The sequence below is a fragment of the Danio rerio genome, chromosome 19, assembly GCF_052040795.2.
Source record: "Danio rerio strain M-AB ecotype USA chromosome 19, GRCz13ab, whole genome shotgun sequence".
NCBI classification, from domain to species: Eukaryota; Metazoa; Chordata; class Actinopteri; order Cypriniformes; family Danionidae; genus Danio; species Danio rerio.
The window spans coordinates 37,339,891-37,367,667 of record NC_141039.2 but is presented as its reverse complement, the minus strand read 5'-3'; the positions used below and the strand labels follow the sequence as shown (position 1 = coordinate 37,367,667).

General features: G+C 37.5%; 1 protein-coding gene across 40 annotated transcripts in view; it reads left to right on the top strand.

The window, feature by feature from the left end:
* The window catches only part of macf1a (microtubule actin crosslinking factor 1a), a 352,243-nt gene that overhangs the window by 159,993 nt on the left and 164,473 nt on the right, over nt 1-27,777 (top strand). For 16 of the 40 annotated variants that reach the window (XM_087295920.2, XM_087295918.2, XM_087295907.2 and 13 more), the window contains exon 1: nt 23,032-26,026. In XM_087295920.2, coding sequence (XP_087152046.2) covers nt 24,956-26,026 — 1,071 coding nt within the window. In that variant the 5' untranslated portion in view covers nt 23,032-24,955. Of the gene's footprint in view, nt 1-10,017; nt 10,108-13,927; nt 14,021-14,705; nt 14,784-17,504; nt 17,598-23,031; nt 26,027-27,777 lie in introns of those variants that run through there. The other 24 variants (XM_087295922.2, XM_087295931.2, XM_087295932.2 and 21 more) reach the window with 2 other exon arrangements.

Genomic DNA, 27,777 nt, shown 5'->3' with positions numbered 1-27,777 from the left:
CCCATAGCTGTAAGGATTTTTGTACTGTACATATTGTATATTCTATCCACCTACCCCAACCCTACATCTAAACCCAACCCTCACAGGAAACAATCTGCAATTCTACATTTTCAAAATACTTAATTCTGTGTGATCTATGAGGAGTTTGCTCTTATGGGGACCAAAATATAGCCCCACAAGGTCAAAATTCCTTTAGTGTCATAAGGAATACAAGGTCTCTCTCTCACACACACACACACACACACACACACACACACACACACACACACACACACACACACACACAGATTAGTTTTTGATTAGTATTCTCCACCTTCTTGTAATAGCTGTCTCATGCCCATGTCATTATACACATTTGTGTCCTAAAATATCACAGAAATACATACACACACAACTGTTAGAATTTAATAATTGTATTAATATTAATTATAATACAATTTATTTTATTAAACATGCTATATGTAAGACTACATAATTATGTAGTCTTGCATGTATTCTAATCTAATAAGTATATGGTGAATGTGTAGTTTAATTTTATTCACACACCCACACACAGAAACTCACTTAAGACAGACAGCATTCAAAACTATAATGGGTTTGCATTTATTGATGTAAATTCACGATAAAAGCAGAACATTGTGGCATTCAGAATGCACTCTCCATGTTTTTGATTTTGAGAGTGCGTCTAAAATAACTTTAACAAAACCCAGAGAAGGAAACTTACTGATTTAGAAGAGCTAAATAGGGAGCGAATGTCATGCCTTTGTTTTTAAAAGTCTACATTTTGGTTAGTCTACACTGAAACCCCAGATTTTTCAAATCAAAACTTGAAGTAGTCTAGATGCTAGACATAACTGTTGCAATATTGCACATTTTAAAACAAAAATACAATTGTGGAAATAATGAGAGACTAATCTTCAACCAGAAAATAATTGTTGCTGCTTGTTTAAACTACTTTAAAATGAGCTGAAACGACACAATTCTTGAGATTTTTTTGGGACAACTTAAATGTTTTATGTTCAATATACTTGTTCAAGCATGCTTGTCCTCTTTCCCCTTCTCCCCGAAGGCCTGCACTCACATTTTACCTTCCGAGCCAGAGCACGCTTGCATCATCGATGATGCGATTTTTCAGTGGAGATGGCTTTAGTTATATAGTTTTGTATTATTTTTAGTCATTTGGGATGAAGTGACACACAGTCAAATATTTTGCAGAACAGACAACACTTTTTACGCTCATACTGTAAATGATCATAATGTCATCGTGTTGCCAGTATTTGGAGGATAGCTAAAGGTTGTAGCAGAAGGATTTGCGTCTTTAATAAACTACGACAGTTCGCATTCATTGAAAAGTAAGAATGATTAATGAATCCCTATGAAACACTCCCTTACAAGGGACGTTGTGTCTTCAGTTTTGAGCTTACGTATGCTTTGCACTCACACAAACGCACCACGCCAAAGCCCAAGCGAACCGCTTTCTGGCCGGCCAACTAAACCACGTCAGGGCCCAATTCGGTGCACTCACACTTGTCAAACAAACCAGTAAACGTGCCAGGGCATGATTCGGATAGCCTAGTGTGAGTGCATTCTTAATCAAATTTTTTTTTTGGGACAAGATGAAAAAATTGTGTGTAACCCTGCATTTATTTTGAAGTGTTTTCAGTTTTAGGTCACCCATATGAAAAAGATCAATGGTATTTTTTAGTAAACATTATAGGGTTTTTGAACCATAGTGGAGTACTTAAATTAATCTGTTGTGGTAATTTTATAGTTGCTGTAGTAATACAACAGCTATAGTAATATAAACAAATTAGCCAATAGCCCCTTTTACACATACAGACCTTTCTGGAAAATTATCAGCAATTTCCCGGAAAGGTCTGTATGTGTGAACAGGCCCTTTTAGAAAATACCGGTGAATTTGTTCCAGCAATTTTCCAGAAAGAGAAGTTGTAACATTACCGGTAATTTCCCGGATTGCTGCTTCGTGTGAACGCAAAAGGTGTTCACGCTTAGAATCCTGAGATGTCTACTCCAGCCAATCAGAACATTCCGACACATTCACATCCACACTGTTTATGAAAATAAAAGCCTTTGGATATTTTTCCAGACACATTTAGCAGCTAGATGTCAGTCAGATAACGTTTCTATGTTCCTTCTTAATGCCAATTGTGTAAACAATCATCGATAAAATGCTTATGATAAGTCGTTGTTTGTTTACCTTAAAGCTCTGCTTCAGTTGCTTGTGCACGTAAAGTGGAGTGCTCCGGTGAGCGCCAACACACGCACACATATTGTGTACATCTCGACATTTGTACATGTTTTCATCAAAGTTGTTCACAATACTTAGTTTGTGATGTAGTCAAATGTGTAAAACGTTAAGTCGAAGTTTATACTTCTGCCTTTGGATGTCTCTGGGATAAGCTGCATGAATGCTAAAGCATCAACAAAAGCCCTTCTATATTTACAAATACAAGTGCTGTCGTTTAGAGCTAATTTCTGGTCAATGATGTCAGAATTTACCAATATTTCAGAGTGGATGTATGAATGGTCTTTTTCGGAACATCCTTGCCTCTTTTTTTTTTTTCTCGTCGTTTCTGTGATTTTCCAGATATTTACTAGTATCACTGTGTGAAAGGGGCTAATATTGTACTGAAGACTATTGAATATGCAAGACATGTCAAATGTAAAGTTTTAAATGGGGAAAAGTATAACATCAATAGGGTCACTGAATCCCTGTGTTCTAGTACAGGAGCCAGTCAGCGATTACTGTAGACTGACGATTCCCCGGGTGAGGGGCTCAGACCAAACGCAAGTTTTTGCAGATTTAGTGTGATTTGAACATTTAGAAATGAAACTAAAGAGACCGTTGTTGTTTAATTTTATTGATGAATCCAAATATGAAATCTAATCATAACTTTGACTGTACTAAGTTTTATACTATAAATATCACACTAAAATACACCACATTTAACTGTAGTAAAAAGTAAAGTATACTACAGTATTTAATTTAGCTTGTCAATACACTATAAGTATGCTGTAGAGATCGAAATACTATAATATATGCAATATAATACAGTATTTTATCTATATTTGTTCTCCTCAGAATTGTGTCTGTATGACTCTGAGAAGAGTTTGGCATGTTATCAAGGCCCAGAACTATAATTGTGTGTCTGTTAATCCTCTGTATCTCTTGTCCCACTGATTGCAGAACAGGAGAGCAAAGAATGCTGGGTATTTGAAGGGCAGGACAGATGACCAGCAGCCGCAGAAGGGCCGAAGTTATGAGGCTTGAGATAGTGACCTCATAACTCTGCTGGTATTACTGTAATGTAGGTCAGAGAGTAGGGAATGAGATGCGTTCACACTGTGCTGCTGTAATGTTAGACGCTTTAGTGAATTACTAGGCCTCATGTGACCTTTTGGTACCTCTTTATACTATGATGGAGATGACAAACCTTTTTTTAATCCAAAGTTATCAAATGCAGATTATTCAAACAAAAAATAATCAAACAAAACAGAGAGACAGGGCCTAAAAGATTCAATGATTTTTGCCTTGTGACTCTTTCACATGGAAATTTTCGATCCATAAATATTTTTTACTCTTCAGTTTTTAACTGGGTTTCTTATCATATAATACTATTGATTAAAATATCTATTGAGTTAAAAAGTGTTTTTTATTTAATATAAATAATAAAAAAAATATTTGTGTTAAAAATTATTATAATTGAATGTATTTTAATCAAATTACTAAAATTAAATATTAAATATATACTATTGAACAGAAAGGTATTTTATATTATTTAAAAAATAATAGTAGTATTTTTTTATTATTATTATTTTATTATTATTCATATCATATAAAAACAATTCGGCAAATTTTTACAAACTAATATTACTTTTAGTATTAATACAAATGATATATTATATAATTTTATAATATTTATTATTTGTATAATACATATAATATTATAATATATTATTATGTATAATATATTATAATAAAATATAATTTAACATTATTATTGTTATTATTATTTTTATTATTATTATTATTATCATTATTTTTCACAGAGATGGGTTGCGGCTGGATAGGCATCTGCTGCGTAAAAACGTGCTGGAAAAGTTTGCGGTTTATTCTCCTGTGGAGACCCCGGATTAATAAAGGGACTAAGCCGACAAGAACATGAATGATTTATTATTATTTGTTAGTTTGTTTTTTTAGACTACATAAATTACTTTCATTCTGCATACCTTAGTTTCAAACAATGAGTAGACACTAGTCCATCTCTACTGTATCAGTGCTATTACATTTCTGCATAATTCATCTAATATGACTTTGGTTAGACAATCTGATCACTGTTGGTACAAATGACTTCCTGTATCGTTTCCATAAACACCGGGGCTGAATTTATCTTGAGCTAAAAGAACTCGCACACGCTTGGACTGTTTAAAAAAGGGCATGACAGTCGTGGTTCATCTTACTGACAATGTTGTCTATTATTATTATTATTATTATTATTATTGTTGTTATTATTGTTGTTATTATTATTATTATTATTATTATTATTGTTGTTGTTGTTATTATTATTATTATTATTATTATTATTATTATTATTATTATGTCAGCCTATGTACTGTATAAAGCAGGTAAATTTCAAAACACTTTGTTTTTTCTAATTTTGTATCAAATATTAAATCATTAATAAACCATATTTAACCATATAAAACATATTAATTACTGAAACATTTCTCTTTTATTGACAACAGACTTAGAAAACATATTCATTATAGCATAATTGGCACGTACATTTCCAGATACTTATTATAAAAGTCAAAAACTCTCAAAGAAATGGAGATTGTGTGAGCAGCATTTACAACAGACTGAGGTGCTCATACACTGCCCAATTAATTAAGGTAACTCAAACCATTTGAGGAAACCGATTGCAATAAACAATTTTAATTCAAAAACTAATCCTAATGAGTACTGTGAACTTACTCCATTTGAGTAAATGAAGCAATGTGAGCACAGTAAACCCCAATAAATGAAAAGAACTCAACTGAGTTCACTTAATCCAAGTGAAGGTGAAGTATTGAGGCATTTAATTAACACATTACCTTTAACACTGAGTTCAAAACTCTTTTCAAATGAGTAGAATTAACTTTTCGTCATTTTTCAGTTTACTACACCCATTTCCTTTGATGAAGTTGACTGACGGGTTTCACAGTGTTGACATTAAAAATACTTCTGTCACAAGCTGCACACGATCCTCGAAAGCTCACAGGCCTGTCATTCAGTGGAAGCTCTCTGATGCTTATTTCCGGAAATCTGCCATTATTCAAATAGCTCTCTTTGATGGTTCAAGCATAGCACACATAGCTTGCCGTGAGCCTCATTAGCAAACACTAAGTAGGTGGTGAGACCTGTTAGCGTTTATATCGACACATCTTTCTCCATCTCTGAAAGGTAAACAGCCATTTCACTCAGTCAGGGTTACATTAACTGAAAGCAGTGTGTGTAGTCTGTCTCATGTCAGTCATGTGTGTGTTTGCTCTTTACACACTTGTAAAATAAACAGTGACCTCACTGCAAAAATCTGCAACTGGTTTGAGTGGGTTTACACAATAATGTCTACATGAACAACTGCAAACTAAAAAGGAAGGGAGATATTTGATTGTCGAATGCTCACATGGGTATTACTCCAGCACTCGGGTATAGTCTGTTATTCTCTGTACCATTGGAAACAAGGCATCCCATGATAATACGTGTACACCTGCGATAAACACCGAAATGACATAAGAGATAAGTGGAAAGAAATGGTCACACTTTATTTTGATGGTCCGTTTGAAGAATTTAAGTTACATTGCATCTACATGCCAACTAATTCTCATTAGATTAAAAGTAGACTGTTAGGTTGGGGTTAGAGTTAGCATAAGTTGACATGTACTTGCTAAGTTTCTTATAGTCAGTTAAATGTCTGTTGAAGGAGCAGAATCAACAGATATTGAGCAGACAGTCTACTAATACTCAAATGGACCATCAAAATAAAGTGTTAATAAAGAAATGATTACTGACATAAGGAACTGCAATAGCCTCCGCACTTTTAAAGGGATAGTTCACCCAAAATATTATTTCTGTCATCATTCACTAGCCCTTTACTTGTTTCCAAACCTTTATGAGTTTCTTTTGTTTAAACACAAAATCAGTTATTTTGAAAAATGTTGAAAACCTGTAACCATTGACTTCCATAGTATTTTTTTTGTCATTGGAAGTCAATGGTTACAGATTGTCTGCTTTCTTCAAAACATCTACTTTTGTGTTAACAGTTGATAGAAACTATTAAAGAGTTTAGAACCACTTGATAGTGATTAGTGATGATTTTCAGTTTTGGCTGAATTATCCTTTTTTGTTTTACAAAAGTCTTAGGATCATCAATTATTCATTTATTTTCTTTTCAGCTTAGTCCTTTTATTAATCTGGGGTCGCCACAGCGGAATGAACTGCCAACTTATTCAGCATATGTTTTATGCAGCAGATGCCCTTTCAGCTGCGACCCATCTCTGGGAAACATCCATATACTCTCATTTACATACGTACACTATGGTCAATTTAGCCTTCCCAATTCACCTGTACCGCAGGTCTTTGGACTGTGGGGGAAACCGGAGCACCCGGAGAAAACCCACACAAACATGAGGAGAACTTGCAAACTCCTCACAGAAATGCCAACTGACCCAGCCGAGGCTCGAACCAGTGACCTTCTTGCTGTGAGGCGACAGCACTACCTATTTTGATTTTTTTTTTGTATTTATGATGTTCGTATGTTGCCCTGTTGCCTATTATTTTAAATTTGCACACATTTCTTGTTTTTTTTTGCTATTTATTGCTGTTTGTTTTGCATGAATTTTGTAAGACAACCCTAGGTGTCTAGAATGGCACCGTTAAATAAAATGACTTATTATTACTTTGTGTTTAGCTGAGTGGGGAAGCTTTATTGTGACATTGATCATGTGAACACTTTAAATAGACTATCAGATGTTCTTGTTTCCACTGAAGCACAAGATCTTTCACCTAAAAATGAACATGCTGTTATTTCTTCTCCCTTCACCTGTTCCAGACCTGTTTGAGTTCTGTTGAATAAAAATGTAGACATTTTAAAGAGTGTTGTAAACTGGTTAACGTCCATAGTTTTTTTTCTGTTAATATGGATGAATAAACTTCTCAAACAAAACGACAAAAAGACAATTGATAATTGTTATCAGGTTTTACATAACTGTAATGCTAGTCTTAGATTCCTGATACTTTCATATTTCAGCTTATTCTATGGTTGCACCCCAAAATAATCAAATATTGAATTTCCAGTCGTGTCAGGATTTTGTTTTTAAAATGTCTCTTTTGGTGTAAAATTTGTTGCATATTTTATTATATACTATGGGGATGTCGGAACAATTTTATGCATACATTACTTTTGCAACATAAAAGCTACATGATATTTCTCTCATGCAAGGCAATAAGCAACGATGGAAGCAAATACACTTTCACTAGTAACACACTTGCTCACAAAAGGACATTTTAGACAGAAAAATACTGACAAATGAAAGCTGCATCACCTTGGCTGTGCATCAATTAGTACTTTAATATAATATAATATAATATAATATAATATAATATAATATAATATAATATAATATAACAAACTTTCTATTAAATTGTTTTATTTTCTTTTAGTTTTTTAAATAATTCACACCCAATAATAACTAACCCAATCTGCATTTGTTCGATAAAACATTAAAGAAAAAATAGAATTATTGTGAAATATCATAATATAAATTTTTTTTATATTCGAAAATAATATAAAATATATTTTGGTGTGATGCATTCTGGTTTGATTTGGGGTGAAAAGAGCAGAAATGGAGAGGATGGAGCCACAGAGTTGTCAGGATGTTCTTTTATACCCGGCAGATGGTTCCTCCGTGGCCCTGTGGGGAAGCAGCTGTGTTGAATCTGCAGTTTACAGCTTAGGGTCTCTGAATCTACAGACACATTGTGTGTACACTGAAATGAAGAACTTCAGGATCCTCTGTGTTTTGTTTTTGTGCCGCTTGTTTTCTGCCACATCTCAATGACTCTGGTGCCCTCTGCTGGCCAGAGTTACTGCACTACAGTTTAGACATTAAATATTATATTATGCAAAATGTTTTTGTTAATAAGATGCCTTTAAATACAGATACTTTACAGTCTGCTTTTGTTAATATAGCTGTCATTTAAATGCAGCTACTGTAACAGAACATTTTACACTACTACATGCTTGCATGTTCAGTTAAACGCACACTTAAATATACAATCAAGGCCAAAATTATTATAATTTTTTTTTTTACCGAGAATGACAAAAGCTGTTCTTAAAACATAATAAGATGATGTACAAGAGGCATCATTGTGGAAAAAAATATGTATTTCTCTGCTTTTATTTACATTTGAACAACAACTTTGTCAAATTTGTCAGGGGTGAATCATTTCAGGCTTGACTGTTTATGTGACCCAGGATCATAAAACGTGTACATTTGTAGAAACTGAGATTCATACATCATCTAAAATCTAAATAAATAAGCTTTCTGTCCATGTGTGGGTTGTTAGGGTCAGAGATACTGCTATTTGAATATCAGGAATCTGAAGGTTAAAAAAAACATCTTAATATTGAGAAAATCACCTTTTAAGTTGTCCGATTTAAGTACTTAGCTATGTATATTACTGATTAAAAAAAATGTATGGTAGGAAATTTGTATAATTGTCTTCATTAAACATGATTTTTACTTAATATACAAATTATTTTTGGCATAAAATAAAAATGTGTAATTTTGACTAGCATATCTTTGACTATTCCTATACCTGTTCAACAAGGTTTTGTGGTCCAGGTTCAAATATAGGCTTTTAAATTCTGTTACATGGTGTCCGGGGGTCTTAGAAGTCAATTTACACAAATTTTAGTCCCTTAAATAAAATTTAAAATATTTAAATCCTATTTTACAAGCTATTACATTTTGTATCAGTATGACAAAGTTTGCATGAATTAAAAATATTGTGATGCTGTGTCGTTCATGAAATTGATAAAATCCTGCTAGATTTGATATTATGCTGCTTTGTTTACTGCAGTAACCAAAGCAAAAACATTTTTCCTGCTTTCACATGGCTGCCATTTTAAAAAGCGAAAGTGAGTCTGCGGTGGGAAGAAACCTTACTGAAATACAGTATCGTGACAAGCCTAAAATAGTGAAAAAATCAGTTCAGTGACTTGAGTTTGATAATTGGCATCTAAAACGTGTGTTTGGTAAGGAAAATGTTAGCTAACTAGTGCCCTTTTCCTTAACTCAGCTAAAAATAATGTCCGATATCCCTTTTTATTTACACTATTTATTCAGAACAGACCTTCAGGTCACTCATATATGATACTTTTGTGTCACTTTCTCTTTGCTGATAAGATATACAGCCAGGTACACAACAATAAGTCATCATAGACACTGTTCCTGTGTGACTCCAGGCGATACTTTCGGGTTTCTTCCCACCGCAGCCCCACTTTCGCTTTTAAGATGGCGGCTGTTTGAAATCAGTGTATAGGCATCACCTGCTGGATTAGCATTTTTAGTCAGTACATGACAGTACATCGCTTTGGATAAAAGCGTCTGCTAAATGACTAAATGTAAATGACTAAATGACATGAATAACATTTTAGTTTAGGAATAGTTTCTTACATTTAGTATTTAGTAAATATACTGTAGGTTAAAACATCGCCAATGTTACCGATTGAAACCTAAAGTTGCGATGAGGTCCAAATGTGTGGAAACAGTTTTAAAAAAGGTTTTAAAATGTATTGAATTCCACTCTTTGATTTCTGTATCTATACACTGTGTTAAGATCTAGATTTCTGTATATATATGTTTATATACCCTGTGTTAAGATCTAGATGTCTGTATACCCTATTTTAAGATCTCAACAATCTTTATTTACCTTCGTTTCTCTCTCTCCAGGTGCGGAAACACATCACAGACCTGTATGAGGATCTAAGAGATGGACATAACCTTATTTCCCTGCTGGAGGTGCTGTCCGGTGTCACATTGGTGAGAGCACAGACACCATTACCTTAAGACATGCACAAGGTTATATACAAATTAGATTTCAGTGCTTTAAGCAGTTCTCCCAGGTCATTCATATGGCAGAGATCTGCTCTATTTTCCATAATGCTATTCTGAGTTGCATGCTACCTGGAGATGATGTCACATGAGTTGACCTGGGGGTTAGGCTGATGTCATGAAGCACCCTGGCTTGTTGCTGATGCCGCCAAATGCAGATACAAGCCTTGCAGCAGAGAAATAGCTGAGTCTGACATGCAGCGCAGTGTGTAGGAATGACGTTTGCATTAGTACACTGTTTCTGCACTCAATCTTTCCTACTCCGATGGCTGGGGACCATGATGCACTGGGGCAGACTAACTGACGGGTGGATTAACCAAAGCAGACTGCTGACACACCACCTGCCATCTCTCTCTCTCTCTCTCTCTCTCTCTCTCTCTCACTTTTGATTTCTCTGTCTCCATTTCTTTCTCTTATCTTGATCTTATGATTTTAAAGGATTTGTTCACTCCATAGTTTAAAATAGTCTTGATCATTCACTCGTCCCCATTTTAAAAGAGTCTATGAATTTCTCCCTTCTATGGGAACATCTGGCTAAAGGTCAGCTTTGCAGTTTCATGACAATCTTATGTGCTAATGTGAAAATTCTGTTCTTTTACTTCCTCTTCACGTGTCCTTAACTGTTTTGAGTTTCTTTTATTCTCTTAAACACAAAATAAAATATTTAAAGAAAGCTTGAAACCTGTTACCATTGACCTCCTTAGTAATTAGTTTGTCCTTCTTTGAAAGTCAATGATTACAGGTTTCTTTCTTTTAAATGCCTAATGAAAAATTAAACTCAAACAGGTTTGAAACATGTGAATAGCAAGTAAATAATGTTCATTTTTAGTGAATTTTCCCTTTAGTATGTGCACATTCATGACAAAGCTAGCAAAAACATATCTGGTTTAAAGGGCACCTATAATGAAAGTGATTTTTTTGTAAGCTGTTTAGACAGAACTGTGTGTAGATATAGAGCTTCCACTGTCATATTGGGGTGATATAGACACAACAAGTCTCTTTTCTTTAATTTCCTGATGTTAAAAAAAGGTCTAAATCCCTTCCGTTTTGAGGCCCACCACAACGTGATGTAGGAGTTTGGTTACCCCGCTCACAAACCACAATTACATCAAATAATCATTGGGAAGGTTCTTACTGTATTATTTCTCACAAACGTTACGTGAGATCTGCTTCCTTTATGTCTGTCACTGTGCTGTTTATCTGACACAGCAGAGGCAGATATTGAGGCATACTTTGACAGGCACGTGGGAACGGTAGGCGGGGAGAACTAGCATTAAAGGCACAGTCAACAAAAGCAGCTACATTGTGTTCAGAGCAGAAAATCCCAATATTCTCAAAGGTATAATAAATAATCTGATGAGTTTTTTGAGCTGAAACTTTACAGACACATTCTGGAGACATTAAAGACTTATCCTAAATCTTGAAAAAGGGTAAAATAGGTGCCCTTTGAAAAATGTATGTATTTATTCATTTATTTATTTATTTATTTATTTATTTATTTATTTATTAATACAGAGACAATGTACAACATGTTGACATGTTGTGCCAAAGTTAGCTATAAAGCTAATTTACATATGTAGTCCCTGGGCAGCAAGTTGCAAAAAAATTAACAAAAAAAGTGCAATATACACATACAGTACAATACATACAGTACATCATGTATTTTTATTATTAATATTTCAAATGACTAATCATTTAAGTAGATACTCCTTATTCCACATCTGGGTTTGTGTAGAGCTGTAGAGACTATAAATTGGACCTTAAACCTGTTGGTTCCATTTGAAGTATGTTATGTTTTCCTCTAAAACCTTCATTTATTTTTGAGCGAATAAAGAAAGACATGGACTTCTTACATGGAGGTTGAGCAAGGGGTTGAGCAAATCATCATTAAATTTCAGTTGTGGAGTGAACTTATCTTTTAACTAGGGCTGCACAATATATCATTTCACCATCGAAATCGCTATCTGCGCATCTGCAATAGTCACATCACAGGGTCTGCATCACAGGAAGTCATCTTGGCAACATAATTGATCATGAACCATAGTTCAGTACATGATCTGTGGAGTCATTATATATTTTAACCATAATCTTATAGTGTGAGATTTTTATTCAGATGTGTTTCAGCCTGCGACTGAGATTTAAAGCAAATTTAAACCACTTGGGCAGAAGAGATTATACAATTTTCCACTTTAATCAAGTTTAATTGCATTTAATTATTTATAAAGACTATAGTGTTATTTTAGATTAGATAATTGAATTCCTCTACCTCTATATTATTAGATTCCACTGAAAACTATGAAGCACTGTTTATTTTGTTTTTATCCTTGTTCTGTTGGTTTCATCTTTGCGTTAATTTGTTTTAATTTTGTATATTTTTGATGCACTACCCTACAAAATCATCCGAGTCAATGTAAAAATCTAAAAATCTTTCCAAACATTTAATTAAAGGTGCGGTATGTAAGTTTGACACCCAGTGGTTAAACTAGGTATTACATTCAACACAAACGCAAGCGCAGGTTGCCAGATTGAGAAGCGAGTCTGACGATCGAGCCTAAAGGCTGATTTAAACTGTGTTCTAAATTAAAGCAGAAATAAAGTTTTTGTTCTAACCAACACCTCGAATTGATATATTAGATATATTAAAAACGGCTTCTATTTCTCACAGCTGAACAACACTGAACAGCTGACAATGATCACCCCAGGTAGACCTCATGTGCTTCATTCAGGGTTAAATGCTAACAATGTGAGTTTGAATATCGTTTTACATGACATTTATTGCTATACTACTGAAAGCAGCAGCAGATAGTTTACCTCAGATCTTGAAAATAAATTAAGCAGTTTGATATGGAACTTCAGAACTGTGACTCAGTGCAAACCAACACATATCAGGGATTCAGCATGTACATTTAATAATGTTAAAGAGGTTTAATATGTATTAATTAGATCATAAACCTTACCATTTCCTGCGTGAGTGCATGTTCTTTGCTTCTGAATGGCTGTATTCAAATTTCTGTCATGTTTTAACTGGTGCAAACAGCCAAATTGCTCATCACTGCAAATCTCCTCACTTAGCGTTTTATTACGACACAGGGTTACAAGGTAACCTGTTCAACTAATGTTCACATTCATAATATTTATATTATTTGCTAATTAACCTCATGTGGAACTCTGAATCTGCGTCTCATTTTGGAGTCTGCTACTGTCCACCCGAGATCACATCTCGGTCACGGACACATGCTTTGAGAGCCTTTCTGAAAGAATTAATCAAATACAAGGTTTTCTATCAAGGCAACCTGGGGTGCTGAAATATTATTGGCTAAACTGGTATTGGACAGGTTAAAGGAACCAAAACAAAGACAGCGTTCCTGCACAGAAAACACATTTTCAAAGCAGAATAGCTGACTCCAGCATTGTTTTTCAGATAAACAAGTATGTTCACCTAGCATGTTTCTGAAATACCTGCAAACATATGATGGTATTTTTATGCTTTAGAAGAGTCAAAAACTTACATACTGCACCTTTAAGTCATATTGTGAAATTATATTCATGTCGCAGTGTCAGTTTTATTCAATATTGTGCAGCTCTACTTTAAACCATATTTGATTAGCAGTTTTTGTTTGTTGTTTTGCTTCACTCTCTCCCTTCATCTTGTTTTCATTTTTTTAAACTGTTGTTTGGTACATATGTCAGCCATTCAACACTGTTTCTGTCTTCATCCTCTCTCTGTGACCGTCTCTGATGTCATCAGCACAAGGGCGTGTCGACTCTGCGGAGGACATCAGTGTCCCGCGCGCCACCGCTCATCCTGCTGGGTGGGGAGGATGAGGATGGAGCTCAGGGAGTACGTGTGACCCCCCCCTGCCCCCCTTTCCCACACAAACACACAGTCAGTTCTGTACACTGCATGGCGTGGACTCAAAGGACAGGTCGATTTCATGAATATGCATGTCTAGCAATGCATAATTCATGATGCCGGACGTAATCTGATTATTTTAAAAAATTGGGTCCGAGAGGCCTCGCCTTGTATAAACACTTCACCTCAGTGCTTCCAACACCTCCTCACATTGACTCTGATGACATGTTTGCCCTGTTGTGGGGATTTTCTGCTCACCTGTTCACAGGTTTGCTGTACACGCCGCTGCAGTTGTGTGTGTGTGTTAGTGAGCATGCTTTGCACGTACGGGTGTGCCATCTATATCCTACACTCTTCATATTTCTCGGCTGCTAGTAGAGATGTTAGCAAGCAAGATGTGTGATGCAGTAATTAGCCTGAATGGTTTACTAATGGCAACATTTTACACGGTATGTACTGTATGCTAACTATTCCCCGTAACCCTGGAATAAGATGAATTCATTGCTGATGATCCAGAAAGGGTGCTGTGTTATTTTCCAGTGTGCTGCTTCTGCTGCTTACAGGCTTGTGCTAATGAAACAGTGCTGTTCTCACACAGACCTCCAATTTGCCTGGATTATTAGTGCGCACTCATCTGCATTCTCTCTCTCTCTCTCTCTCTCTTTCACTTTAGCCCAGGGAAAAGGGTCGCATGCGATTTCACAGACTCCAGAATGTCCAGATCGCCTTGGACTTCCTCAAGCAGAGACAGGTCTGTATATTTACACTCGCATTCACAGTCAGTAGTTGTTTTATACTGATTATAAGCCCTTTATGTACATATGCAATCTAAAATTCAAGACTGGGTGGGCAAATTTAAGTGACTACTGAGTTACTAATCAGAGCTACTACTGTTTTTAATATTAGGGAATGATGTGTTTCCCTTCTATTTTAACGATCTAGGTGCAAACTCTAAAGTGTTTTTGGACCAAATCTTATTTTGCTATTTAAAGAATGGAAAAATGTGCTTTGCACCCTGACGCATGATCTAACAGGGTTGTGCTTATTCTCTTAATGAGTTATAGGTCTGTTTTAAGCATAACGTTCATTAAACCAATCAGAGCCTCATCTTACATTTCCTTTAAGAGTCTGTTGCGTCACGCCATGGCGCATTTGCTATTTACATGGTGGACTTTGTAAGTGGGAAAACAGAACCCTTCACTAGTAAGAAAACAGTTTAACAGACCATCTGCAGCGCAAGGATAAAGAACAAGCCTCCTCCATTTAGCCTCTTTTCCTTCTCTTTATTTTTACTCTTTACTTTTCTCCTTTTGTGGATGAAGAACCGGTGTTGTGTTCACTCCACTGAAGACATCCATTAGCCTACAAACTAGTGATGGCGGTTATATCCGCGGGTGCTGTGGATAATCCGTGGATCGGGCGGGTTGGGTATTAACAAAATACACTATGATTAGTTGCGGGTGGATGTAGCGGGACATGGCAGTGGACCAGCGAAAAAGCAGAGAGTTGGCTTTACAGAGTAGGAAGATGAGACGCCCCAAATAATGGATGAAGTGCAAGAGTACTAGAGTACTGGTCAAACTTTCAGTTAGAGAAGTCATCAGAGGAAAATCTGCTATTATTCTGGGAGAAACAAGATCGCATATTTCCATGACTGAAGAACTGTGCAAGGAGAATCTTGTGCATTCCTACAAGTGATGCAAGCAAATGCTCATTCAGTGGAGCTGGTCGCGTTTTGTAGGCAAGGCAGAATTGCCCAAATTTAGGCACAGTATATACTCTTCTGTTTTTGCACAGTGCGAAGAAAAAGGCCAAGGAAACAAAGTAGCTGTCGTTTACCGTACGTTCACACCGAAAGCGGCAAGAGCGTCAAAGTAGCCGGAAGTCATTCATTTTCAATGAGAGCCGGTGGCGATAAGCGGCGAGGAGCAGCGCGGCGCGTCTTCTCCGGCGTGGGCGTCGAGGAGAGTTGAAATCAAGTCAACTTTATGGTATGAGCTATGACGCGGTTCGACAGCAAGCAATCAGAATGAAGATGTCCACCGCTTGATTGGAGTTCAGAGACCACAGACCTGTGAACTTTGGTTCCGACCACAGTTATTCCCAAGGGTTTGATGATTGCGGTCGCCGGATTTCTAATTATTTACAATGTTTTCTTACAGGTACATGCATTAAATAAGTTACTGGCGAGTTACTGATGTTCATTAATGTTATATAAATTTATCTTAAAAAAGCAGGAAACTCATGCGACGTGACAGTACAAAACAGTATTGCTGCTTCAGGATATTTCAGACATATGGACACATATTGGATAAATAGAGCTAAGCCACGCCACACGCAACTTGATCTTCCATTGTTATGAATTTGATAAGAAGTGCGCAACATTTTCACGCTAGAAACATGTTTTATGCAGGAATGCAACTGACATGCTGCAACGGCTCCTTTAAATACGAGATCAATGTAGCGAGTTTTGACGCTTTCGTCGCCGGAGCTGAAGGCAGACAGCGTTGTCGCCAGGGCGGCCAGAGCGACCTTGGACGCTCTCGCCGCTTTCGGTGTGAACGTACGGTTAGGCTTAAGTGGCACCCTTTTTGTTATCTTGTTCCTGCATCTGTAAAAGATAAAATTTCTTATTTTTGCTTTCTGTATCTATTTAAAACTGAAGAAAATGTTGTCTAAAGACAAACTTTTGTTTTAATAAATAAATGTTTTTTTTAAACGTTTACGATTAACATATTATTTTTCTATCAGAGATGTGCAGATTAGCTTACTGAATCTGCTATTAATACCACATTTTGGGCCTGCATAGGCACACAATTCACCCTGCGCTGGATTTAGACCAGGTGTCAGTTGTTCAATGGCACGGTCTGTTTCAGTTCCTAAAAATAGCAACACACCTCCTATTTAGACCGGCACACCTATGAGTCCACAAAGTGGCGCAAATGGATTTGCTATTTAAACGTGGTGGAAAACGTGTAAATTAGGGTTACGCTGGTCTGAAAATAGCAACAAATTGCACCATATCTTGTTATTGTGCCGGATGTATGAGACTCTCTCTTTGACTTATGTATTTCACATTTGGGGATGTGAGGGAGAGATGATTTGTTGGGACATGTGTGATCTCTGTCTCGAACTTGAGCCGACAAAATGGTTTTGAGAAAGCATAACCTGGAGTTACATATGTATTCTCACCCATACAAGCTTGTCACCCCAGCCCTGGGTCCCTAAACCAGACAAAATACCAACCGGCACCCTTCTCCCAATATACAGTACATCGCTTGTGACAGCTGTAAGCATAAGAGGACAACAAACACCAAAGCTGTCCTTGAGTTGAATAACAGCTCCAGCTTTCCCCCTTCTTCAGCAGATTTAAACAATGCTATAATCTTTTTAAACCAGTTTTATTATGTATGTGTCTGTATCATTTAGATGTTTTACACTAATGACTTTTGTATTTTTTGCGTCAATACAGGTCAAATTAGTTAATATACGCAATGATGACATCACAGATGGGAACCCAAAGCTGACACTGGGATTGATCTGGACCATCATTCTTCACTTCCAGGTAAGTTCACCTTGGATTTGTCACAGTCGTGTTTTGCTTGAATAGATACAGTAGTGCTCAATACAACATGCCAGCCAGAGTTCGAAGTGACCTTATTTAATGCTAATACCTGATGTTTACCGGCCTCTCATGCTCGCCTCTCAGGGATTTTGCTAGTGGCAAGAGTAACAGAACTCAAGAGGGAATGGTGCATGAGTGATGGATAAAGTACAGTCCTAACCTCAGCATATGCTCAGGGATTTATGAAGTGCTTAAAATAAAAGTCTTGCCACTTTGCCTGTTCTACAGGATGAGAGGTCAGAGGTTGCAGGCATGCATGTAAAAAAGAAATGCACATTTGTGAAATGGGCTCATTTTCTGTACTTCAGGTCAAGCTAGAGAACATTTTTGCTGTGATTAATAACTCATAAGTGTCTTCAGTCAAAATGTGCTGTTATTTTTTATCATTGTAGAACAACTCCAATATAACTTCACTTTAAACAAAGGTTGCACATTGTTACTTTTGATTCCGCCAGCAGGGATGAAAGTAACACACAGCTGGTTCAAAAGTAACAACAATATTTGCTAGATTTACTGGCTTAATCTTGTTGATTTGAAATATATCTGACTATGACCTTTTTAATGTTCACTGCAAACATATTTTGTCCTTTATTTCCATAATTTTCATTTTTAACTTCAGTTTTATTAAATGCTTCAAAAGCAATCCAACAATGGAAAATGTTACAATTTTTAAATATGTAGTATTATTATTGGAAATATGCATTCATTTTAGAAAATATCTTCGTCAAAACACTGAAAACTTTGATGTGGAAGTGAAAAGTAAGGTCTGTCTATTAGCAGTAGCGTATATAAATAAGAGTGTTACTTTCGTCCCCACAGGAACTCTTACAGTACCATTTAAACCTGATTTACTTTTAAACTGAAAAACTCAGAGATTGCAAACTTAAGGATGAGTTATTGCACTAAATAACCTGTAGACTGATCCTTACTATGATGCTTGAAAAGATAAACACAACTTGTAATAAGGAAAAATAAACTGCTACAATAGTTTACTTTCTCCACCTAAACTAAACTAAAATTTGGAGCTATCTGTGGGACACAGTCCTGAAATCAGCTGATATTTGGCAGCTCCATTAAGGGTTGCACGCTGAATATGTTATTATAGCCTGGGAATCAAATGTTGTCAGGGCTTCAAGAAAATTTCTTTGTCACTTTCATCCCTGCTCTACCCCACTGCACTGTTGGATGGAAAAATAAAAAAAATGTCTCGTTTATAAAGGCACTTTCATAGTAGGTTACATAGTAATTGATCAGAATTGGAAAAGAAAATGTTTGGCCTTAAGTATTGCTAAGCCTGGAAAGGAATACTTGTGTATCATTCACTGCAGAACTACTAGTACTACAATTATCCTATCAACAATGATGTCCATTTAAAGCTATGTAAATTCAAACTGCTTCCAGTTATTCTTTGCAAATGCTTTCTGGGATACAGTATTATAAGAAGTACTATAGGCTCTAAATGCGTACTTCCAGTTTTGGCTCTTAAAGTGCATCCATCTGTCAATCTGCTAACAGAAAAGCTGCACACACAGTGTGACTATATGTTTTCTTCCATTTCGGAAATACGCTTTGAGTGGTAAAATAAAAAGAGGTTACATTTCCATTATGCCTGACACACACACACACACACACACACACACACACACACACACACACACACACACACACACACACACACACACACACACACACACACACACACACACACACACAACACACACACACACACACACACACACACACACACACACACACACACACACACATATATATGTGTCCGTGGGCTTTTAAAAAATCTCCAAATTCAAAACAAAAATTTAGGCCTTAAAAAGTCTTAAAGTCACAGAAATTTTGTCTTGTAGGTCCTAAATAATTGTAAACGGGTCTTCATTTTCCTATGTCCAATATCCAAGTACAGCTGCCCAATCGGGCCAACATGCATCCAATCTCAACAATCCAAGCAAACCAACAAAAATCTATTTAAATCTCTATTTAAAACTTATGGTTTAATTATCAGCTCTACAATAACATTTGTTTCGAATTTCCCTTTGTATTTATAGTCCATACTGTATATGGGGAGGAAACTGACCTGAACAGACTGTGTGCATACATTAAAATAAGATACAGTATGTTACAAATGTGTATGCTTACATCTAGGGTTTGCTTATTTTGACAATTTATTTAAATATGTTGCTAAGAAATAACATATTTCTAATATAATATATAAAAAAGACTAAAAGTCTGGAATTTCGTTCGCAATGGTCTTAAAAAGTCTTAAATTTGACTGTTAATAATAAAAAAGAGCTGCACTACTCATGACTGTCCACTAGAGGGCAATGCTATTTTCAACACACTCTTGACATCACAAGATGACATATGCAGCTGGTTGCCAAGGAGATTGAGTTTAGTATGACCCCAGAGCATTTTCAATCATGATTCAGCAGAAATGAGCTGAGGAGACAGAGGCCTCACAGAGATAGGTAATATCAAATCAGGTAGACGGAAGAAAAACACTATGTGGAATTGAACCCATTCTACATATTTTCTTTTCCCCACTGTAATTAAATCTTATAACTTGCATGCAAAATTCTTCAAACCAGTAGCAGATGTTCTAAACAAACTCTCTATTATCCTGACAAATTGCTGTAATTGGTACTTACACGTTGCATCTCAGCGACAAAACTAAAACCGTCTGAATAATTGTGCACTGGGATAGACAGAGAGGGGAAATGGAATGAAGTTTTAACTTAAGAAGTATTTGAAACAACAAATGAGTACACAAAGAATAACATTCTAATGGTGTAAAGCAGAGGTCCCCAAACTTTTCAGCCCACGACTCCCAAAATAACAATGCCAGTGACTCGTGACCCGCAAATTTCTTGGAGGTGGTTATAAATATACAAACATTGCGCATAACAACAATAGGCCTATATAAAGCATATTGACAACACAAAAAACAGTATATTAACCATATGACTTTTACAGTGATTTATTCATTTATTTAATTTAGTGTTAACCTCACTTAAAGAGACTGGTGGGCATGATGTTTTCAGCACAAGTCTATTCTTGGCTTAATTTTGGAGACCCCCACTCAGAGATCATTCTCAGATGTTCAGTTGTGGCCTGTATTTATTTTATTGTATTTGATTGCCATAAAAGTGTCAAAGTTTAACCTGGTGCTATAAAATCAATCTGCTGCAGCTGACGCTATTGCTGTGTTGTTAATTGCTGTGTTGTAAACGTTAACACACCATTCATATGAAAAAACTATTGAAAGGCTGATGGCTTTTCATTTGCATGTTGTCGTTTTTTATGTAACTATCAACTACTATTTTTATTTTCTTGGTTATTAATAGTATGTGGTATATCTTTTAGTTTAATAAAATTTATTTGACTTGATTTCTTGGAAATCACCAAGCTACCCCATGTCATTGTCCTGCAACCCCCCAGGGGGTCCCGACCTCCACTTTGGGAACCACTGGTGTAAAATATGAGGAATCTACTTTATTAGAAACATTATTGAAAGGTGGAATAAAAGGCTGGTTAAAAATGGTAAACCTCTTTAGAAATTATTAATGTTTTAAGTCTAAAATATCAGTATCCCATTGCTCAATGTAATGTATTAAGTATGTTTACATGGACACCAATAATCTGATTAAGACATTATTACTCTGATTAAGATTCTACCATGTAAACAGTGATTTTCGATTAATTTAATTGGACTAAAGTTATAATCGAACTAAACAGAAATTGAAGGCATGTGGAGTATGCTGATTTTAGACACATTACTGAAGTGCAGTAAGGGACGCCGCTGTGGGGGGGAGCTGTTAGGACTATTCTAAGGGACCACGCATTTTGGTGGCATGCATGAAATGTTCCTGAATGAAAGTGAAAGTGCCAAACCGCAGTTAATCGACAAATTCAAAATTTAACTACGGAAGAAACGAGGATAACGTGGTGACGCAATGACGTTAATCGAATCCTGTGCTATAACATGTAAAACGGGATTATAAAAGGAACATTCAAAGAGTAACTCATGTAAACACTTTAAACATATTATTGTCTCATTCAGATTAAGGCAAATAATTCAATAACTGATGTCCATTTAAACGTAATCAATGACTTATTTAGGGATTGGTCTTCAAATCTAATAATTTTACAGGCACATTACGAGCTATTAGGAAAAGCTGCTATTTGTCAGTAGGAAACAGCTCAGAAAACTACTCCTTTAGGTGCCATTTTGATGCATATTGTACATTCATTTCAGACAGCCAACGGAGACTTATCCAACCTCCCCCACACTCTATCTGGGACACTTCCCTATGTTTTAAATCCACTGCTGTAATTTAGGCTAACTGCAGCCTTTCAGAATTCTGTTTTGTATACCCTCATATTGACCTCATATTTTTCTGTCTAGAATCATGCCCCATTGGGAAAATGCCAATCAGGCTATTGTTACTGCTGTATAGTGTATTAGCTCAAGCTGCATTTGTGCCAACTGTCTCTGCCACAAAAAAAGAGTGGATCTGATTGGCTGTTACATAAAAGGTGTGGTTGTCCAGCCAGAGGGTTTTTGGCAAGGATTGTGGTGTGCAGAAATCTTATGCTCTCTGGTTGTAGAAAAAAAACGCTGATTGCTGTGTTCTGGTCTCTCAGTCAGTAAACTTAACTGATCTACTGGCTCAATTACAGTTCAGGGGACTCTGGGTGTATGACAATTAGCCACATTGAATAAAAATTCAGGCTCAGCTGGCTGATTATCATGGTTGTAATTGATTTATTGCTTGTTAATTCATCAGCTTGCTTCACATTCATGCTTCTATACTCAACTTTTAATCTTAAGATTAAATGTTGTCACAGTGCTGTGTTTTGTGTTGGGGACGTTCATGTCTACAGCACCTTAAGGTACTTCCTAATGTGCTCTTAATTTTCACTGACAAAGTCCAGTCAATTCTGTAGGAATCCACACAAACTGGAATTTCCAGTGGGGGCTAAATATTCCTTTGTGCAGCATATGTCACACATGTATGTTTGTATGCCATGTTCATGTGTATTTGTCCTATTGAGCAACAGACAACCCTCAGAGTTTTGCTAATGTGTGTTGTTTGGTGTATTATTATCTATAGATATGTAAATATAAAAGTAGGAGAGAGGGATAATCCCAAGGCAACAAATACAAATTCATTCTTGCCGTATTGGCTGCCAACCAGTTGAAGGCCATTGAATTATTGTGCGTGTTTGCGTGTATGTGGAGCTCTGAGCTCACCAGGCATCAGAGCAGGAGAGAGAGAGAGAGAGGGAGGGCTGAGCACGTGAATAGGAGGAAAGGAGAGAGAGGAGGAGGGAGAGAGGGAGGAGGAGGAAGCTAAAGCAGCAGCAGCATATTCTCTGTGGCTGCAGCAGACTGGAGATGAAGCTCTTTTTTTCCGCTGGTGTCTACCAGTGAGAGCAGAGGAGCTACCCAGCAACTGAGAAGAGCATACATGCAACCTGTTCTTACTGGAGCCCCGGGCTTCCTCTCTATCCCGCAGGCCTCTTGAAGCACACCACATATACAGCAACACGTATTCTTTCAGTCTCAGAATCGGGATCTCGCAACCCTGCAGACTCAAACATGTAAGTCACCCGTTTTCATTCGCACCTGATTTGTGCAAAGGAAGGCGCCGTATAAATTGGATCAATTTTGCCGTGCTTGACTGATGGAGCTGCGCTTTTTTCAACACTGGGGCAACTGCTCTGTGAGGCTTGCAGTGCAGCTCTGGCTTTGGGGAGGATTCCTCTGGATTTCCCTCTTGTCCTCATCCAGCCATGGTTCAACTTCCCTGCCCAGCCCTGTCCTGGTGGCGTTCTAATTAGATTCCACGACCAGAGAAGCCGACAGCATCAGGGAGCGGCACCTTGTCAGCTATCTCTCTTTCTTTTGTCTACAAATCCTCAATCTATGGATGTACACTGCTTAGTGGTGAAACAAGGAAGACAGGATGGCTTAAACCCGTATCTACTTATCATATGAGACTGGACTATGTCCATATGATGTCTATTACAAGCCCTCTCAGCAGGGAAAAAGTGGCTATTGAAATTTGCTGGCTGAAGGTGAGGTCTTCACTCATGGTAGTCACTGTCCTCTTTATTGACTTGAATTTGCTGGCGTCAGTGCATGGGATGCCAGTTCCTGTGACAGCAGAGGTGAGACATTTAGTACTTAGCCCCCCCTCTTTTTCCTCTTCACAGTCTAGAGACTTGTTTTAAAGGAGCTTGCATACCTGGGAGTTGAAACACATAGCTACAGGTGTGAAAAGCAACCATCACATGACATGGATTGGTTACGCTTGAGCGATGAACAGATCAGAAGCTGTGTTTGCTCTGTTGGGTTATGACTAAACTGTAGATGAGCTGCCTGACTGTGCACTTTGGCAACTATTGAGTGATCTAAGACCGTTACACAACTTTACTGTAAATGGTTTCCCACAGGGCTACAACATCATCTGCCCAACGCATTAATACCCTATGTGATGTAAGCAATATGGAATGCAGTGATCAATAATGTATAGACTGAATGTCAAGCTGGTGGTCTTACTGTACAGGTTATGGTTTTCTCCAGTTTGTAGTTGTGTGCTGAACTGATGATTAGTGCTTCCTAATGATGCATCATGATGCAGAATTATTGAGTATGTGCACGTTTGCTCACAGAAGTATGTCTGTGGATGTCTGCAGTGCAGTTTTATCGTGGTTCTCACCTTGAGAAATATTTACAGTGCAATAGGGTTTCTTGACAAATTATGTTTACTATAACAAATGGCCTGCTATTTAACATGCACCCTATAAAATGGGTTAAGAGGGACCATCTATTTCTTCACTCAGTGCTGCATCGTCTCTGCATCATGAGAGAGTGAAAAAAAAACATCAAAAGCCTTGCTGTAGGATTTTAATATTTTATAAAGGACAGTAACCTATATTCAACATCATATCCTAGAGGCTTGCTAGGACCCTAGTTTAACTGCAACATTGCCTGAAAGACATCAAAAAGAGAGGGTCAAGTAATAGAAGAAATAACTGATCTCCAACCTAGTTGGCCACTGGTGTCTGGGGAGAACATCAACCTGTACCAAACCCTGCTGTCATGGTTAATACCTTTTTATCTTGATTTTCACTCCAGATATGGGATCAACTTATAGAATTTAGAGTTAACTTGACAGCCTTAGGCTGGCTGTTCTGTCAAACTGCCCTGCTACAATTGTGACTTTTTCCACATTTTTAAAGTTTGGCTACTTTTTATTGTTACTCTGTCTCTATGAGATATGGGGAGCTCCCTTGGTTGTGTAAAACAACCCAGGGACACCGGACCAGGTGGTGGTGCACCTGTATCACCAAAAAGAAAACTTCGCTTTAGGCGAAAAAGAAAGGCCAAACAAAAGTTAAAAGGTTCTGAAGTAGAGGACAAGAGATGCCGTGTTCTTGAAGAGAAGGATGAAGGAAGCGTTGAACTTACAGACGAGTCAACTGCAAGGGCTCTTGATTCAACCAAATTGGTATCTGGCCAAATAACTACTGAAACTGAAACGCCCACCAGTGTCATCTTGGTTCCTGGTATGGCCCCAATATTTGGAAGTACAGGGACCCTGCGGGGGAGTAAAATGGCTATTCTTTCCCCAGATCCCAGTCCAGCATGGCTGGGGGCACTTCGCCAGTTTGAAGTAGAGGGGCTTAGTGAAGAGTCTAATACTGAATTAGAGCAAGGCAACACAACACCTGGAGGAGGAAGAGTTTGTAAGGTTCGGGAGCGAGTTCAAGGGGTGCTAGAAAGACCCTGCCTTTTACGCTCTAAACGTGGTGACCTGGAAATAGAGGAAGATGAACATGGACCAAGTGAATTGATGTTCAGTGTACCCTCAAAAACCGAGAAGAAGGGAGTTGTTCACATTCGTGAGTTTGGAGGGCAACTTTGTGTGGTCCGAACTGTTTATCCAAGAGACTATGGATCGCCCGTCTGGCGTGACAAGGTACTTGAGGTCCATTCTGAACCTCCAGCTGCATCTCCTGTTACAGAAGGCATTATGAAAGTACAAGTGTCCCCAGCTCAAGGACGACCACCCGGGAAGAACAACTCTGCCAAACCAGAAACAGCTGCAGCTCAGGGAAAAAAAGTAAAGGAGTTCCTATTGGACAGCTCTGCTCATGTAGTTGGAGGCTTTAGCCATCCACCACAAGACCTTCAGTCTTCAGGATATGCTAGCGATGTGCCTCTTACATCGCCTGAGACAGGAGGAGCTGTCCATACTGAATGGGGGAGCTCCTCCGATGTGCTTGATTCTTCGGTTCTGGAGAGTCCCATCTCGCCACAAGAGACATTGACTCAGCCTACCACCCAGGTCAGATTCTTTTCTCTCTGCCTGCCTAAAGCTCTTTCATGTGACTTTTGTAGCATTCAAGGGTAGGGATTAAAGCTGACAAGATTTGTGTGTGTATTGTGTATTGGGGTGTAGATGAATGAGTGTTTTGCGTTTGTTTTTGTAATTCTACAGTACTATCAGTTCTGTGACTTGTTCTTCTCCAATCAGCTGAGCATTGTACACCGCAGATCCTTCCTGACCTTCTCCCAAGAGTCTAATCAGTACTACCCAGACCATCTCTCACTGTCTGCCTCCTTCCCTTCCCTCCATTCCTCATTATTTCCCTAGCCTCACACAACCCACTCTCTTTCCTGTCATTCCTGATGCTCTAGGTTCTGAATTAGAGTGAAACTGCCTGGCAGTGCCAAAAAACAAGAACACAAGTGATGTTTGCAGACACTTTGTCAGCTGTTTATCCTTTTTTTTTCTTAGCACCAGTGTAAGATTGCAGCATATTTGTGTCTGTTGCCTGCCCTCCCTTACCTAGTGATTTGCCTGCACACTAAAGATTTATGGCTGGTGAAGAGAGATTTCAGGGCCTCGTTACAAATGTTCTGATAGTGTGTCGGCAGGATTTAGTTTATTAGATGCTTAATCCTAAGTATTTTCAGTCCATGCTTGGCCATGCAGTTTCAGTGATGTCTACTAAAACATCCGCCTTGGTAGAATTCCTGTTATGTATTAAAAATATTAAAGAAATGCAAAATAAGTGCAACCTGAGGCTAAGAATACATGAAAAAACACATAAAACAGTCAATAGCTTCTTTCTTTTAAAAGAAGTCTTTGTGATGCTTCTCTAACCACTTCAGGCAAATTAAAAACATTTTGTTCCACCAATCCAGTCAAAACCACAGCTTTAATCTCTCCTTTTACCAACTGCCGATTAACAGAGATTTGATCTCTGAGAGGTGATAGGCTATTACCGACAAATCATCTTTACGAAATGTATCAATGAGATCCAAAGATGGATTCTCAATAAGCTGAAGCACCAATGAAGACATCACAAAGCTTAACGTTAACAACCAACTACACAGGGTTATAAAGTTTGTAACACTCACCTAGCCTCAATATTTCCATAATGTTTGTGTCGGGTCACAGCAGCTACTCCCAGGGGAAAATAGGGGCTACCAAAAATATATATGGCTTCCTTGACGCCAAGGAAGGATCCCGGACGAGCACCCAAATTATGTTACACTCCGTGTGGCTCGGAGGATGAAAAGGGCTAAAGATAATTATGACAACCCAATTTTTTTATTCCCCTGAGACTATAGCTACTATGGATCGCCACAGACAATGGATGTGGCAAAGAGTGGTTCGCTACGTGTATGTAAAATGTAAGTCACATGACATATTTTACTTCCCTTTTAGTAGTTTTAAGCAGATTTGGTTTGGACGTTCAGAATAAATGTACAACTAAATAAAACTGGAATAGGACAGGTGCACAAACGTCAGAAAGACAGAGCAGGGACAAGCAGGGACTCCCCCTCTGCGAGCCAATCGGAACACCAAGATTTTAAAAGGACAGCCGACAGCAAATAAAAATGTGAAGGGGAGAAGGGAACAACAGAGCAACATCCCCAGGCACGTAACAGTTGGGGAGGAATATTTATTTTTTGCTTTCCCTGCTTTCTATTTCATCACATTATATATTTGTAATATTTGCCAGTATAGTGGAATTGTTGATTTGCATTTTTTATTGTTTTATTTTAGTCTCTTGTACTGTTTTGCTT